Below are 18,947 nucleotides of genomic sequence, written 5' to 3'. Positions count from 1 at the left end.
TCCCACTTGATTTTCCACGTCCTATCGTGAAAACCTAAACTTTGGAATCTTGAAGACTAATACCTCTGATCATTATCAAGAGTTTTCTCAATTGACCCTAGTCATTTGAAATGTAATTAACTATAGGGGCTTGCTTTTATAGGGAACTTAGAACCCAGGTAAAATAAACCCTATTTAATTTTTGTATTAGATAGGGGAACTTGCCGGTCATAAATAAAAGCTTTGCAGACTAAACGGATGTCACAAATCTCTTAGTTTGCAGGATTGAGTCTATCGCCGAGATCTACACTTATCTATCGGAAAGGTGTAGTATTTGCGGTATCAGGCACGATTATGCAAACTATTGGACGAATGAGATCCATTTGGTCTCATTTTTAAAAAAAAATCAAAACGTAGGTAAAATAAAACCCTATTTAATTCTTGTATTAGATAGGAGAACTTGTCGGTCATACATAAAAGCTTTGCAGACCAAACGGATGTCACAAATCTCTTAGTTTGCAGAATTGGGTCTATCGCCGAGATCTACACTTATCTTTCGGGAGGGTGTAGTATTTGCGGTATCGGGCACGATTATGCAAACTATTGGACAAATGAGATCCATTTGGTCTCAATTTAAAAAAAAAAAATCAAAACATACTACTTTTAAAAATACTACTTTTAAAACCAAAAATTATTTTCATATTCATATTTTCAAATCATCGAAAAAGTTGACCGACACGGCCCAGACTTGAAACTAATCCAAATAAAATAAGTGGCACCATGTCTTGATAACAAGCTGAGAGGGCTGAAGAACTTCCTTGAATAACCCATTGAAAGAATCAAATACGGCAACATGTTACAGAAAGAAGCCTAAAAGTTGTATGAAGGTTATTCCTTGTTTTATCATCATATTTGGGCCCTTAATATTATGTGTTAATGAGTCATGCATTTAGTTGAGCACCTATTGACCTCTGGCACAACGGTGAATGCCGTCACCTCACCTAAATTATATTAATGGTTTTTTAAAAACAATGAACGTGATCTTTCAGCAGTTGTTAAGCATAATTTTCTTTCTCAGAATCTTATATCTAGAATTTGTTAATCAATTCGTGAAAATAGAATTTTTTAATCTATTCGATTAAGCATAGGATCCACTCAGTTAATTTACCAAATCCATAGATATAGCCTCAATACTATTCTATCTACACTTCAAATCCATTCAAACAAATTAGAAATCTATTCATCCATGGCTCGGATATATCAAATTTGCTCAAAATTACTAAAATCAACTTAACACGTAATAAACAACTCATCTTCTTAAATAGACTCTTTTTTGGTGACAAGCTGACTCATCCAAATACAAGCCCAAACGTTCATACCACTACAATTGAATAATTCAACATGTGGACTCAGACAGCAATGTAACTATATATCAATATACGTCATTGTTGTAATTAGTTATGTTTATGAATCATCTAAAATATTCTTCACATTAGCTTAACATTCACATCAGCTTAACATCGATTCAGCATCATATTAATCTGTTCTATTAAACCGTGCATGTAGTTTGATTAGCTTAATTGAATTGTCCTCATCCAGAAACTGCCCGGCATGTCAAGCAACACTTAATTCCAGTATATTAATTAAACTTAAATAAATTGTTTCAAAATCTGTCATTCAAGAATAATCATATCATCCTAAGAATCGAGCTGATTTCCTCTTTAGATAAAGATGATTCCATCAGGCATCACAACATAAACGCTGGCTCAATTTATAAATTCATTAAAGGTCACCTAATTTAATGCTTAGAACATTAGATCAATAATAATAATAGAAAAAAATGAACTCTATTGAGTTGGATTCTCTAAAAGAGGTAAGTAGGCGACATTTATGATACGTTGAGATATCAAACATGAAGGATTTAGAAAAATCAAGACTCAATTCATTTATACAGTCATCAATTTATTTATTGTTTATGCATGCTCTGAGTATCTCACTAACCTCGATTTTCTTACTTATGAGATCCCAAGTGGAAGACTTCTTGCACATTCACTTCAACCAAATAGAACATTTTCTTCATCCACTTTTTTGGTGTCGTATGTGAGAACAAAATGAGTTGATGAAAAAGCGCTTCGAGGAATGACAGTGAAAGCAGTCAGAGCTGGTTATGAATCCTAAACATGCATCTGAAAAGATTTATTGTATGCTCTAGAACCTGACAATTCAATTATATGTTCTCCATAAAAGGCGTGATTCCTGTTATCATTGCAAGAAAACATTAACTCTTTTAGCCATGCTTAGCTCCTCAGCAACTAGTGAGAAATTCCCCCTTCCATAAGCATAAAAGAAGGCAGATTTGAGGTTGAGCCACATAAAAACCATAGCGTCCTTGTTTCTCAGTATAGATTTATTCTATTGCACTACTACTTGCTTGGTTTAAAGATGAGCCCTTATGTGGTAATTTGATGACTTGTGCATGTGCCAATAGTTGTTAAGTAGGTCACCTGTAATTAAACTTGACATGCATATTCACACATAACATTGTTTAACAATATAATCATCACCATTCTTAATATGTTGGCACTTGTGTTGTGTTGATTTAGTGCTCATTGTACTAAGTAAATCATAGATCGTGCTTTCGATTAGAAAAATAACATAAAGCTTATGGGTGCTTGTGAAAAATAACATAAAGCTTATGGGTGCTTGTGTAACAATCCAAGCCATATTATGTAACGCGTGTTTTAGCACAATGGTCGAAAGCTTCATGATTAAATACGCTCATAATAGAGCACACCTGGATAGATAACCTGCTAGAGAAGTATAAAATAAATAAATAAATAAAAAGATAAAAGCGTTAAGTTCAATCTAATATGAAACAAGTTGGGCCAAGGCTCCTAATAGAGCACACCTGGTAGATGACCTCCAAGAGAAGTAAACAAAAAAATTATAAAAGCATTAAGTTCGATCTAATATGAAACAAGTTTGGCCAAAGCAGACAATATCTTAGATAATTTGACTTCAAGCATTACAATTGGTGCTGACAAAACTTAGGCAATCACAAAATTATTAACTTGCTGATTGATCATTGCTAAATTGTTAGAGATCTATTTGACCTTAGATCATGCCCCTACTTATAGAGGTGAAAAATAACACAGGATGAGACTGCTAACACAAAGGACCCAATAATTAGCATTAGGATGTCATCATTCCTCATGCACAAGCCTCTGAACAGGTAGCTACATTAAGTCTAACATGGCATAACCAAAGTTTAATTAGCGTTAACCTTAGTTAAAAGTAACCTTGTTAATTGAGCTAGAAAAAGCTAGGCCTTAAGCACCAATAGATGCTTTAACCATGAAAAAGTCCTTAATTTGATTTATTAGAACCCAAAAAAATATTATAGGTCATTTACCATATATTTGATTTAGCCGGTTCAACCTTGACTCAAATGCATGCTCAAGACCAATGTGTTGTGAGCTTACACCCTTCAGGACCAATCAAGCATTGATTGAACTTAAGAATGGTATCAAAGCTCATTGTTTATAGATTAGTCAAAGCTTGAAATTGTACAATTCAATATTGAGACTTTTTCATGAAGTATCAAACTTAAACAATTCAAATTAATAATAATAATAAATAATAATAACATATTAACATAAAATTAATCTCCTAAAAACTCAAAAGTAAGTCTTTTTCAATCCTGATTCCAGTTAAACAAGCAATTTAAGTCACCAGGATTATGATTTATCAATTCAAAAATCTCCTTTGTTGGAATTTCAATAGAATCATCATTATAATGAATTGCTTTCTCTTATTTTGTTTGTTTTAGATTTAGATGTAGAGAAATAAGAAAATACAATTTATTTTACATATTTAATTTATAAGTTGAAATTTTAAAATTATATGAATCTTTATTTTTTAGGCTCACGCCTCTTAAAAATTATGTAGAAGCGTGATTATTGCTTGCGCCTTTTAAAAATTATACATAAGCGTGATTATTGAGGTGTATGTCTTGTCAGACCAAGAGGACGTATAAAATCTCATGATAATTTTTTTTCAAATTAGTGTTGAAATGAGTCTCCTATTACACAGTTTTAAATAAAAAACTTACTCTAAAGGTCAAATTAAATTGGCTCGAGTCATTTCAAATGTGATCTAAAATAAAACTTGATTTGATTAAGTCACCTCAAATGATCCTTAATTGGTCTGACAGAAGTCAATTTAGCCTATATTAAATCTTAAATGGTTTGATGAACCCAAGAAAAATTAAAGCCAACTTGGCATGATCAACTTAACCTATCTCACCCTAGAGTAATCCACCCCAACCTAATATAAATCAGCTCGACCCAAAATCAATGAAGTAAGCTATTAACTTTAAAATAGTTAGCCTAGCTTAAGTCGTACTTCCTTGAGGATAGTTAAGCATGATCAAAATAATTTGGTGCACCAATGTCAATCTAAAATAATTTGAACCAATTGCAAATGGAACTTTATCAAATTTCATTAAGGCAAGGAACAATTTATCCATCTAGTGACTTGGTTAAGATAGAACTAAACTAGGCCGAACCTAACATACTTAAATATTTTCACGTAGCATATAAAAAATACCAACTATATTTGTGAATCAGGCACGAGACAAATTCAACTTAATAAACCAATTTAACCTAAATGAACTTAAGTTGCGATAATATTCAATTCTGGATAGTCAGGCTCCTAAACGCCTAATTAGCTTATAGTTTAACCTTATTCTTATTAACCAAACCCGCTAGCCAACTTACATTGTGCTGGTTAACCACCATAACCCTTTGATTAAACTTTATATCACGATCCAAAGTTATTCGGATCAAGGTAATATTAATGATCAGTAGAAAATTTATACAACCAAATTGATTTGTCTTAAGCTTCACATGGATGGATCAACTTCCCTAAGCCTAGCTTCGGTTGAGCTGATGGTTAGGATTCATTCCTGAGCCATTCTGGCCTCCTCTGACATCTTCCTAAAGTGTAGCATGCTTTAACCTTTTAAGACAGTTTAGGTTTGATTCTTGGAGGATATAACAGGAGCTTCAAATCTCTATACACTCGAGAGAGTTTCATTTATTGATCACGAAGGGCCTCAAAGCCTTCATGCTCAGGATAAGCCATCCTTGGCTTCTACTTGTCCTTAAAGCCTCCATTTACAAATATTAACAACCAAAATGCAATCAGATCATCTCCTAAGTTGGATCAATTCACTGTCAAAACACTCAGACTTATAAATTTATAAAAACAAAATAAAAAGACATCCAAATTTATGGAATTGAAATCCTATCCTCTTTAGACACTCACGCAACTTAAAAAGTGCTCATAGTAATTTTTCCAATATTTTGTCCGGTTGGGCTAATTTTGAAAAATACAATAATTTTTTAAATATAGAAAATAACCACGTGCATCTAGTATCCCAACAAAGCAGTAAGTAAAGAGAGAGGCTCGATTAGTGTCTTCCAAGGCACAATGTGCATTATAAACAACAAGGATGACTCACAAAGCATTGCATATTATGAAATTCAATGTAATATTATGAACTTCAATGTACAGTCAAGTTAAAAAATTAAACAAGACAACTCAAAATTAATGAATCATCAACCAGACCCTTTAAAGCCTACCACAATTTGAGGCTATAGTTCCAAATGTCGAGTCATCCTCTCTATGTAGAGGATTGTAAAAGCTATCCAATAAACTACTCCAAACTTTTAAGCTACAGTAACAAGGCCTACACCTAACTTCCTTAAACTTAGGCTTATAAGTCATAACATAATAGGCTTCTCTAATAAGCAGAGTTATATGTCTTAGAACTCTCATTGAAGTTTAAAATGATATCCAAACCAAATCCCTGATTTGGGTCTACTAAAAAATACAAGATTGTAAGTCCCTCCATTATTGTAGAATCAAATCTTTGTTAGCCCTAAACACCCACAAACATAACTTTAGATCAAAAAGATCACAAATCACCTTGCCGAAGGTTGTACACCCCATTATTGAGTTCCGACAAGTCTAGGGTTGTAAGTTATGATCTCTAAGCCATTAAAGCATTGGTCTTGAATTCCTTGTTAATCAAATCACCATAGGACCCTAAATTCCTAGAATATCTCAACAAAAAATAGAGACATAATCCTTGCTTTCATCAAACTTTAATCTGGAAACTGAGGTGTGTCAAACACATAAATATCGAGTCTCACAAGCCTTCTCTGCTAGATATAGAGATTTACACCCCGTCATTCTCAAAATCAGGACACATCAATTAAGTGAGAACCTAATTCACACCAAGTTGAATGAACCAATCCATGAGACTGTGCTTCTAACAATCCAAGGTCATGGTGCTCTAACCCAAAACTTAAAACAAATCAGGATTGCTACTCTTGTGCCCTAGGAAACTTCCTTTGTTTAGGCATAGTTGAGATCCAAATTAAATCACTATAATAATATGTTTCATGCCTTTAGCCAATATTAGTATGAATTAACCTAAAAAATTAGTTTAAAATGACAATGAACTAAACAAGTCAGTGAATACTTATATTCATAAACCACAATAATACAAAAGAGAACGAAGCAATATGCATGTCAGTCAAACTTTTAATCAATCAATAAAAATATTTAATGTTATTCAAAGAACCTTACTATAACAATAGATTATTAATATCATACTATATATGTATAACCATCACATAAACACCGTCTAAAAATTGTGTTAATTAAGACACATTAATATAGAAATTTTTTTCCATATACGTGCATGAGTATCTTAATATTCCCCCACTGATATCATCAAGGTGTAACTCCATTATAGCAGTCATACATATACAAAGAGCCAATATAAATATTTTCTTCTGCATTAGCAATCAACTGTGACGCATACATCGACAGTGCAGTGAATTTCACTTCATATTGCATGACTGTCTTCTCTTCTTGCCTCAACTTGATAAACCTCTCATGCATCAGTTACAAACTATTCTCTGAATAGCTCCACAAATTCATCCCAATTGGCCATCATATTAGGTATGTCCCCTAGCTTGTCCTAACGTTGGCCGCGCCACCATCTTTTGGCTTCCCCATCTAGCACAAATGTCGTCAAAGGTACTCTTATTTCATTCGGACAAGCCATGTTATATAGTATCATCTCTATCCTCATTAACCGGTCCCCCGCTTCAATCGGGTCTTCAGTTCTCTTGAACAAAGGTGGACGTAAATCTTGAAATATCTTCAAGTACTTATCCACAACGACTGCATCACTTCCGATAGACTGCGATCTGGACTCTTGAATCAGCTGAGTCAACATTGTCATCATTTAGGTGAGGCTATCTGTGTTCACATTAATAGTAGTTTGTATTTCTTCGTATTCTATCAGATTCTCTTCTTCTATGATTTTGGATGTATCACTACGCTTGAATGGATAATGATTATTACTTTTGAGTTAAGTTTAACATTTTAATAATTATTAAAACTTTCTTATAATTATCATATTGGTTTAATCATCAAGATTTCATTAACTAATCTTGAACCTTGGCTCTGATACCACTTTTATCACGACATGGCCTGAGTCTTGGAATTAACTGAGATGGGAATGAACAATATGATGGTAGGAACCAATTTTTTTATATTTGTCTACAATTTAACAAATGAAAGAGTTACTAATCAAATTAAATTAAAGAAATATATTTAACAATACATTCTTATTGTCTATCCGCATTTTTTATAAACATTATCACTTCTAACGTTTATCGTTAATCACTTAATTACCCTGTGAAGTTGGTTTAAATTAGAAAATAATTAAATAAGCCAGAAAATATTCATACTCATAAACCAAAATAATACAAGAGAAAAGAAAACAATATACATATCAGTCAAACTTTTAATAAATCAATAAAAACATTTGACGTTATTCAAAGAACTTTATTATATCAAGAGCATATCAATATCATACTAAATCTATATAATTTTCACAAAAGCACCGTCTAAAAATGGTGTCAATTAAGACACATCAATATCAATATTATTTTTTATATACATGCACGGGTACCTTCGTATTCTCACACTAGTACCATTGAATTCACCATAATTAATCATGCACATACAAGCAGTCAACATAAATATATTATTCATGTGCTCGTCGCACTCAATTGAATATCCTATATATAACATACACCAATGTATGATAATAAATAGCTATAAACAATCCTAACAATATGACGAATAAAAGAAAATATATAAATCAAAATAAAATTTGTGTAAATAACATTATCCACTAATATATAAAAATCAAGAAGAACCAAAATACTACCATAGATTAAAAAGTACCACTACTCATCTCGGTCACTAATGATTCTAAACGCTCTGTTCACTTGGCTCCAATGAAAAACTTAAAGTTAAATGCATAAAGAATTATTTCTAATTTATTATATGTTAATCTTATTGTTAGAAGACAATTTGTCTTTATTTGACCCTTTGATGTACAATATTAATAATTTTACTATTATTCTAATTGTTATCTTCATTTAACAACATAAGCTTAATAAATATTGACAATAAAGTAGGTTATCCTACTTTAAGTAATTTGTATTATTTCTTTTTTTATTAGGATTATTTATATATTATAACAATTTATTAATAATTTATACCCCAACCATTCTTACCATAGAACTTCTTTAACTTAAAATCTGATTTAATTAAAAATTGCAATTAATAATTTATAGATAATAATAATAACTAGTATTATCAAATTTCATGCCTTATGATTAGGCCTCCCCCCTTCCCACAGGCACTCCCTTTCCTCTCCTTCGGCTCGATTGAAAGCCTCAGCTCGATTCTTCCTCTCTTCTTCGTACAAACGCTTGCACCCATCTTCTCGCGATCATCTGCAACGAATGTTTTGGGCATGGTTGAGATCATCTACATCGAAAGTTGAGGGCATGGTCAAATTCCTTCTTTCTCTGCGCTAGACTCTTCTTGCCTGCCCGAAGCTCTCGACATCGACGCCCCTACTTCCTCCTTCGTATGGCAGTCGCGCACGTAAAGGCTCCTCCTTCGATCGTGGTTCATTACAAACGCCGCCTCCTCTACTTTGTCATCGATGCAGTTTCCTTTGCTGCGCTCGAACCTCCCACACAGGTGAGTTGTGCCCTTCCTTCCACCTCTGCTCTTTTCTCTTCTTTTCTCCTCCTTTCTTCTTCTTCTTCTTCTTCTTCTTCTGGACTTGCATTGTCTTCTCTTAGCATTGCTTTATGGAACACAAGTGACCTCTGAGTTCCCAATTGTTCCATTCATCTCCCTCCTTTAACTGCCCGACTCCTCGCTTCGTCTCCTTTCTGTTAATTTACTTGTCCCCTCTCTTCCCCTTCCTCGATTCTTCATTTCCCCTCCCCTTGTAACAAAGTCATTACAGTTCTTAGGTTAAATTCAATTTAAATTTGAGTATCTAAATTTCATCTTGTGAGGGCGAGCAACTATAATTATATCACCCAATCTACTTATAATATCCAAAATAAGGGCAACCATTATTGCTAGTCAGATTCCTTAGATAATGCAATCTATATATCCTCTATAATTGGTAAACTTGGTTTTCAAATCTATCAGGACACAATGAAACAATGGGATTTTAATCGAGTCATTTATTCATTCCCTATCTATGCCAACCATGCACAAACCTAAATTTCACCGCCATTCTAGAGCATAATGACATCCATAAATGATAGTATTATCGAGTGTATATCAATATGAAATTAAACAGAGAGGCTTGTGTCCATGGGAAACCTCAATTCCCTAAATTTAATACAAACCTTATAGATATAAGTTAAATACCTGGGAAAACAATTAATTAATTTGTGAAATCCTTGTGATTGAAGAAGAGTCCAATGTCCTCAAGATTTACGTGCAACTTCAAAGTCCACAAGTGTCAAGTGACTAGATTGGAAAAAGCTTCTCTCCTCTTTTACAAACATTGATGTGCTTCATCTTCGTTACCACAAAAAATAATGTTGAGAACTAATTGATCATATTTCCTTGTGATTCACCGACATCTTGCATGAAATTAAAATTTAAATACTACATTTCATTGTTCGAGAGATAATAAGATTTTCACATTTTGGGTTGCGAAAGAACTTCCTCTTTTTTTACAAGTTAAAAGCCTACATGCGAACTTTTGAGAAAATGATTACAATTGGAACTAACTAAGAGTCAAATTATGACCATGAGCATTGGTTCATATCAATGCTTGTAGTTATTGACGCAATTAGAATGGCTGTTGATCAAAGGGCCTTTAGGACGATGTTGCACGGATGAATAAGATTAACAAGCTGGTAATGAGCAGATGGACAAGTTGATGTTGAGTAGATCAATTCAAGTCAACAAGTAGAAATGCAAATAAGTCGAGTTGATCTCAAGACTCACCTGACATGACATTGAACCTGATTAATTTTATGAGTTTGAGTTTGAGTCAACTAGCTTATTATGACAGAGAATGTCACGACTTGCCAAAAATTGAGACAATAAAAGTATTAAAATTGTAATATATATAAATAGAAATAATTAAGAGAAGGGTGAAAAGTAAAATTTTTAGATTTTTTTATAATATAGTACATGAATTGGAGTAAGATAATATTTATTTTTTTTTATTAGTTAAAAAGCTTGAGATGAACTAATATTTGAAAGAATTATTATCGTGGAACTAATAAAGATTCCAAGTATGACCATGGCACGCTAGTTTAAGTTGAGGCCATGATTATTCCCTTCACAAAGACCATGATTATTGAAGCAATTAGAAAGGATTCGTACTAGAAGGCAAACATGTTGGACGTATGAAGTATATCAAGTAAGTGAACACAAGCCAACAGGCTTGTGATGAGCATATGAGATCAGCTTGATAGGTACAAGTGTAAACAAGTTAAGTTGGGCTCAAATCAGCCCAAGATTAATCATGAATTTGAAAAATTTTAAGAGATTAGATGGCCTAGTCACAATCTAGTTTTTTATTATGAAAGACAAAACATGGGTTATTTGAAGAGTTAAGGCAATAAAATCCAGAAAAAAAAAAGAAAAAATAAAGTAAATCTGATGGAAAATAAATTAAGTGGTAGAGAAGTATGAATTTTATAACTTCAAATTTAAACCCTTAATATTTATTATTTAAATTATAGTGTACATTAAATTTTTTACATAAGCCAACATACGAAATGGAGTTGAAAAGACAAGTCAAAGCAAGCTCAAATTAATTATTAGTCAGTTGTTTACCTCATTTTTGGTCAATATCTTCCACCTGACCACTCCTTTATATAGGCCTAGGATCCTTTCAAGTTGACTAGGGTTAGGTCTGGTAGACCCTAGCTTGGCCTTGCTGATCTAAGTCTGGTTGGGATGACCCTGGGTCAGCTTGGGCGTGCAATGGTTGAGAAAGGCTTGGGTTTAGTTTAAATTGAAAAAAAAAAAACAGAATCAACTCAAACTTAAATCTAATTAAATAAACTCAAATTCAAACTTAAATTTGAATTAAGTTTAACTTAATACAAAATGGACTCAAATTGACATGAAAAGAAACTTGAACATAGACTTTAAATTAAATACAATTCAACCCAAGACTAAGTAAAACTCAAATATAAACTTTCATTGAATTATAAACTAAAATTAAACATAAATCTATCATATTTGAAACTTAAAACTTAAAATCGCTAGAATTTTAAGAAGATTTATTTTTAATATCTTTTCTTTTAATATTTTCTAATTTTAGAATTTAGAATTATGGTTGATTCTAATGTGGGAGTCATCCCCCTTTATTTCTCTCGTAATTATTTCTCATGTAATTGAAAATGGATAATTATTTTCTCCCTTCCAAAAACTACATAGTATAAGAGCCACGATTTGCCATTGAAATCTTTCAGCGGTCCATCTAGGAGTTCTGCTTTGCTCTGCGTCTACCCGTGAATGATACACACTATTGCTAGGGCTCGAACGCCCATTTGATAGTTCTGTCCCCGAGTTTCGCTTCATTTCTCACGACTTTTCTCTGGCATTGTCTGAGAGATTCAGGTTGAACGTCTGTCTGTGAGTTCCGCTCAGCCTCTCATAATTTTCTCTGTTTCGCACTGCTGCTAGTGGAACTGAACTCCTTGCAACTTTCTCTGACATCAACAGCAAGTTCGAAATTGTGCAAGCTGAGCCCGTACCAGAATCAAAGCATCTTTCTTCTCCCTATAGATAGCCACTGCATGTGCGCTACTCATCTCAGATAATAAGGATGCCGTATAAATCAGCAATAATGTCTAAAGTCTAAGGAAATCCTACTAAATCGCACATCTTCAATAATTTTGAAACATCGCCTCGCCCTATAAATCATTTTATGATTGTATTGACTGAGTATTATCCCCATAACTCACCTCCTTACCTCACAGTTATAAAACTCAACCACCATCAAACTATCTAGAATGAACTCAATCCATAAAATTGGCGATCAAGAGAGAGGAAAATTGGTATTTAATCGAAGAAATTCAAAAACTATTGTTGGCGATCCAAATTTGAAAAAATGGCAATCCAAATATTCTTTGGTAATGATTTGGCCCACCAAATCCATGGAAACTATCATAGGAAAGACACAACTATTCATTTCCCTTGCTCGAGATATCTGGGGGAAAGTTTAAAATCTTTATTCATACTTGGAGAATTCTTCCCAAACATTTTAGTTAAAAACTCTAACTCTGGAAAGCAAAACAAAACGAATGTGCACTACACGAGTGCGCAGCATTATGGCAGGAACTTAATCAATATTATGATGACATTTGGGAGAATTTGATTGATTGTGTTCTCCACAGGAAGAGAGAATAAAATAATCGAGTCTCCATATCTTAGTCGACCTTGATAGAAGTTTAGACGAAGTCTAAGGTCGCATCCTCAGTAAAAAACCCACACCCTATATCCAAGAAGTTTTTTTTTTGAAGTAAGGTTGGAAGAGTCAAGAAGAAAAATTAGGTTGTGCAACACGAAACTTCTTGTAACATTGAACGGAAGGACTCTACTCTTATGGCAAAATGGTTTGACACTGAAAAAGAAGGACATAAGAAACCAGATGCAAGCATTGCAAAAAATCATGGCACGCCAAAAAGACATGTTGGAAACTTCATGTTGAACCTACAAACTGAAAATCAAAAAACAAACATGAAGGTAGAGCTTATCAAGCCAATGTTAAATAAACCCAAGAGCCTCCAGCTAACTCAAATGTAGTTCCCTTTTACCAAGGAGCAATCGGAGCACTTGCATAAGTTGTTTCAATCTCCAAAGTTGTCCATGGTTTTGTCTTGCTCCTTAATACAAAAAATAACTCTTTAGCCACAGTTTTATTAGATGTTATCCTAACTTTTTCTATTATTGGATAATTGAATTTGGTGCTACTAATCTCATGTTTAGTTGTTCTAAAATATTTTCTACTTATAGGCCTTGGGCAAACAATAAAAATATCAAAATTGTTGAAGGTTCCCTCTCGTTAATTGTCAAGGTAAGAACTGTCAAATTCTCATCGTTGTTAAACCTTCGCGATGTTTTTCATGTTCCTAATCTATCGTATACCTTGTTGTCCGTTAGTAAAATTACTATTAATCTTCAATGTCAACCTAATTTTTATTCTTCTTGTTTTGAGTTTCATAAACTGACCACAAGTAGAATGATTGGCAGTTCTAAGTAAAAGGATGAATTTTATTATTTTCATGAACTTGACTCAAATAGACAATATCAAAGTAATGTTTTAAATTTTATTTTTATTTCTAAAGACAATGATATTATGTTATGGCATTATATATTATGTCATCCTAGATTTTAGTATCTAAAATACTTAGTTCTCAAATTATTTCAGATAAAAATTTGTCTTTGTTTCAATGTAAAGTTTGTCAGTTTATTAAACTCGTCTGAGGTGGTGACCGTCTCCAAGGATCCGAGTGGTGCTCCGATTGTAGCTCGACCATGACGAAATATTTTTCCTTCTGCAGCCCCCTTCGACCCCACTCTTAGCAGTAATAAACCACTCGATCTTGTTTCCATCTTCATTCCTTGTTGTTGTTCGATGTTTCATACAGCTATCCTACTGCTGCTAGTCGCGCCAACACCCTTCTTATTGTTGTTCAACGCTTACAACTGTCCTGTTTCCGCCAGCCCCGTCAACACCTTCCTCGTCATTGTTTGGCACTTTCCGCAGCTGTACCTATACCCTCCAACAACTGCAGCCCCTCCCATACAGCCACCAACCACCTTCTAGCCTTCTTTAAACAACCGCAGCCATCTTCCCTCTTGCCACCTCCCCTCAACCGCAACCCCTCCCCTACAACCGCTAGCCACCTTCCAGTCTTCTTTCAGTAGCCACAATCATTTTCCATCAACCATCAACCCACCGTCCAGCAGCCTCCGTACTCGTTATCACCATGGATATCTTTTATTGTTTATGGTGTTTGTGTTTGTTTGTCACTTCCTGCACTTTCAAGTGTTATGTTTGTAATCTGTTTGGAATTCAAAAATAATAATTTGTATTCCCGTTATGGTTTGGGTTTCCTCCGGTATCATAGTTATAAATCGAGCTCAAGTTACTGAGCCAAGCTCCAAACTTATAATGAGATTACTCGATCCAAGCTCAAGCTACAGCTCGAGCTAGACTCCTAGACAAAGCTTCATACATTACATGCCTAAGCATCACAAAACCCTCCATCAAAATGCCTGTATAAATTCAGCAAGGGATGCGATGTAAAGGATCATTCTCTCTTTAATTCTAGGGGGAAAACAATGTTGAAATAACCTGATCTCTCATTCACCTTAATTACTTAGTCCCAGAAGATCACACCTGGTACAAATCCCCGAATTGGACTGCTAACCACTTCTGTTTTAGGTGATCGTGTGCAGGAGGCACTATGAATCCGTCTACGAAACTATGCCGGCATTGAAGAACACGATCAACTCTTATCCTGGCACAACCAAAAAGCTCCTTCACCTAAAACATTAATCGATATCTGAGAAATACTTACCTCAACTCGGAGATGACGACGATATGGAAGAAGAAGAGAGTAATGTGAGTGGCGGGGTTGAAGGGGCCGTGAGGCAGCGCCCAGGCTTCATGATCAGCTGCGTGCCTGGTTGTAGCCTCATATCTTAAGCTTTGGCATCAAACCATCGCTCCCGACTCCCAAGGACGCCAGTGTGTCATCGTCTCACTGTAGACCTAAGCCTCCTTCCAATGGAAAGATCCAGATCCCCCCATTGGGGTTTCCAAGCCAAAAGAGCGCGACGGTGAAAGATGGGATTCTATGCACGGAAAAGAAAATGCTGTAGGCGACAACCCCACGCCCGGTGGCGTTGGAAGCGGGATCTCTCACCGGTTAAAGAAATATTACATCAGTACCTGCGTAACCAATCAAAACATGTCATGACATCTCAGCGGTAGAGCAAAAAAAACGGCGCAGTAATACGGGGAATATTCCCTCCTGTGTTATTCATGTGTTATTGCGCGTTATTCATGTGTTATTGCGTGTTATTCATGTGTTATTGATGTGTTATTGTGTTATTATAACACCAAGAATATTTTCAGGATACAATAACACATGAATAACACACAATAACACATGAAGGAATATTCTCTCCCGTGTTATTCTTGTGTTATTGTGTGTTATTCATGTGTTATTGTGTGTTATTCATGTGTTATTGTGTGTTATTCATGTGTTATTGTGTTATTATAACACCAGGAATATTCCCAGGATACAATAACACATGAATAACACACAATAACACATGAATAACACGGGGAGGAATATTCACCGTGTTACTGCGCCGTTTTTTTTTCTGCGTCGCGCGGGATATCGTGGCGTGATTTCATTGGGTACGCATGTTCCTCTACGTGCGTAGTACTGATGTAATATTTTTTCCTCCATTATCTCAACAAACCACTGAAATCGTAGAATCGGCGATTTCGGACTGACATGTGGAGCTCTTACACGGCGGGTAACCAGTTCATCCCTACAGGAAAATATATCGTGTGCGTAGACCGGACTTAAAAAAGGGAATAGAGGAGAAAAATAATATTTTTTTTTTGGGTGTAACTTGTTTGTTTTCCGGAGGTAGCTTAAGTTATGTTCGGACTCCGAATATAATATATTTTCCAGCTATAGAGTCTGATGTCACTGATCAGCTAGGTGTAGGGCCGAAAAATAGTATTTAAGTACTAGGTTGTTTACCTCACTTCAGAGCTCTTTTGAGAGATGACAAGTGGTATCAGAGCAGATTACTGCCTGTCAGGTGTGTGGACTCTTCGTAGTCCAATGGGGTCCTCTGAAGAGTCGATCCGTGACGAGAGCGTCACATGATTGAGTGGAGGAGAATGTCACGGACAAAAAATCACATGGGCTCGAAAAATAGTATTTAAGTCGTGGGTTGCCCAACTCTCTTCAAAGCTCTTTTGGGAGGTGACACCGAGCTCTTAACTTCTTCAGCGTCATTCGCATCTCTCAATGGCTACCTGGCAACTGATTAGATTTAACTTATTAGAATTTCGTAAATCCCATAAGTTCAAATTTATTAAATTTTGAAAAGTAAAGTAAATTCTATAAATTTTGTAATATTGTTTCGCAACGAAAGAGCAGGATTTGAAAGACAATTAACGACTGGGAGTAAATAAAAAAAGACATGTATAATGATGTTCTTGAAGTTCTCTCTCAAAAAATAAGTGATTATAATTTCAAATTATAAAAAAGTGTTATTAACATTTAACACTCCCAAATCTTATGTTGAGCAAAAACAAAATAAAATTTTTCAAACCCTTCTCATTTCGCCAAAGCTTTCAATAATTCATAAAAAAAAAACAAAATACTTCTTGTTTTCAGCAAGCAAAGATCCAATCCCTGTCTCAACATCAAGAGCAGCCTGATCTGATGGCTGGAACAACTAGACAAAAACGTCAACTCTTTCAAAATATAATTCAAAGAGATGAAAATTCATGCAACCAGCCTTCAAAAATGGAAAAAAAAAGAGAGTAGGCCTCTCCCACGGCAATGCTGTCTAACCAGGAACTTCAACACTTACATTGAGGTCAATTTAGGATGAACGAGAGTTAAGATTATGATGGATTTAGTATTCTGTTCTTTTTTTTTTTAATAATATTCAGGCATTGTCATTGTTTGAATTAGCTACAATGAAACCATAATGACCATTTTGTTAATTTTATTAAAGTATTGTTTAATTTATTAATTTGTGAATTTTCTTACTTTTTCTTCGCCAAACAGCTCCTTAAAAGGATGATTGACAATGACCGGGCAAGAAAGACTAGAACCAAGTATTAGTGCAAAATTTGTACAGATAGGCAAACATTACTTGGATTCAACTCAAAAATATGAGTTCGAATTGGCCCGAACAATTTTAGGTCGAATTTTGTGCAACCCATTTTTTTTTTTTTTTTTTTTTTTTTTTTTTTCCAAAGTATGGTTTGCCCTGCCAACTCCAAGTTAGGGGTGTCAAATTAAGTTCACAAGGGCGGTTCAAGCCTGACCCAAAATCGACCGACCTGAAAATACTTGGCCCGAACTCAAACCGAAGATTAAATGGGTGAGAAAATCCAAACCGAACCTGACTCGCATTCAACTTGCTAACCCAAACATGGCACATATAACCTATTTAATACAAGGCGTAGCACCTATTCGTGATAAATTCGGGTGAATTATGAGTTGGTGGGTTGATTTCAATGTTACAATTTCTAACTTGAACCCAAACTAAAAATTATTCAAGTCAACTCAGACCCAAATTTGTTGAGTCAGCAAGTTCGGGTTGAACATGTATGATCTAATTTTGATATCTCTACTTGAATTTGAGTTGAAACTGGCCCGCTAACCTGAGATTACCTCGGAATCAACCAGCCAACTAGAGAATAGCTCAAAATCAACTCAAATTTGGCATAAATAGTTATTATGTCTTATATTAAACAGGTTATACACATTGGGTTTGGGTGATTTAGGTTCAGGTTGATCTTTATGATTTATTTACAATTCAAATAGAGTCAACAATTTTGAGTTGAGTCAAACTCGGAGCAGTCCCGAACCCGACTCATAAATCTAATTTGACATTGTTATTCTATGAGGATGAATGCGCACTATGGACCATGTTGTAATTGCTTTGAAAAAAGGCCTGACAAATTTTTTGATATTTAGGAGCGGTAAGGGCATAATGAAACCATTACAGAAAAAAAATGGCATTTACACATGCAGGACAATTATATATATATATATATATATATAACCCCCTAATCTAGTTTCCATGACTATGATTGAGTTTATTTAAGTTTGAAAAACAATAATCAAAATTATCCAAAGAGAATTGAACAGTTGGAATTTAATTTATAATATCATCCTCAAACTATTATTAAATTGAAGAGAACTCAAATATCATATTATACATATTAATGTCATATACACAGCCTCCTAATTTGATTTAATGCTTATGAGATTCTACTCTAAATATAAGTTCTTTTATTTTTATTTTAAATGAAATGAAATTAATATAACAAAGAGCGGCGACAGACAACCGTTAGGGGGCAATGACGGGTGACGATAATGACCGACAAGAGCCAACGCTCAATTATGCGGGTAGCGGGATGTTGCATTTAAAAATATTTAAATATAAAAAAATTATATTATCATCATAAATGAACTATAAAATAACTTTTAAATTCAAATAAAAACTTATTAAAACCCCAATATTCCAAATAAAATAAACTCTTTTACATACGAAAAATAAACCAATGCCCCATACACAAGCACGCACGTACACCCTTATTCGAAAAATAGACCAATGCCAAACCAAGTCTATCGTCTCCATAAAAGAAAGAACGAATATACACCGCGTGATCCGCATCAAACGGCTACAGTAACTCACGATGATGAACTAGCCTGCAACAACGAGTCATCGTCCCCCAACTTGCCCGCCGCCGC

The 18,947-nt window shown here is 34.5% G+C and overlaps 1 protein-coding gene and 1 long non-coding RNA gene across 2 annotated transcripts in view; both read right to left on the bottom strand.

Annotated features, from left to right (window-relative positions):
• Positions 1–1,778: 1,778 nt before the first annotated feature.
• On the bottom strand, positions 1,779–15,356 carry LOC110020283. Its single transcript, XR_002293512.1, has 3 exons — positions 14,793–15,356; positions 11,242–11,405; positions 1,779–2,483 (listed from the first exon to the last, which is right to left on the bottom strand). It is a non-coding gene; the product is annotated as an uncharacterized LOC110020283 (long non-coding RNA).
• A 13-nt stretch (positions 15,357–15,369) lies between these two features.
• The window catches only part of LOC110020174 (pollen receptor-like kinase 3), a 21,094-nt gene continuing 17,516 nt past the window's right edge, over positions 15,370–18,947 (bottom strand). The window contains exons 5-7 of the mRNA XM_020718180.1: positions 16,838–16,911; positions 15,916–15,987; positions 15,370–15,376 (exon numbers count right to left, since the gene is read on the bottom strand). Of these exons, the coding sequence (XP_020573839.1) occupies positions 15,370–15,376; positions 15,916–15,987; positions 16,838–16,911 (153 nt within the window). The remainder of the gene's footprint in view (positions 15,377–15,915; positions 15,988–16,837; positions 16,912–18,947) is intronic.

This window comes from Phalaenopsis equestris, unplaced genomic scaffold (assembly GCF_001263595.1).
Source record: "Phalaenopsis equestris unplaced genomic scaffold, ASM126359v1 Scaffold000094, whole genome shotgun sequence".
Classification (NCBI taxonomy): Eukaryota; Viridiplantae; Streptophyta; class Magnoliopsida; order Asparagales; family Orchidaceae; genus Phalaenopsis; species Phalaenopsis equestris.
Note: the sequence above shows the minus strand (reverse complement) of the source record. Positions and strands in the feature narration are given on the sequence as shown.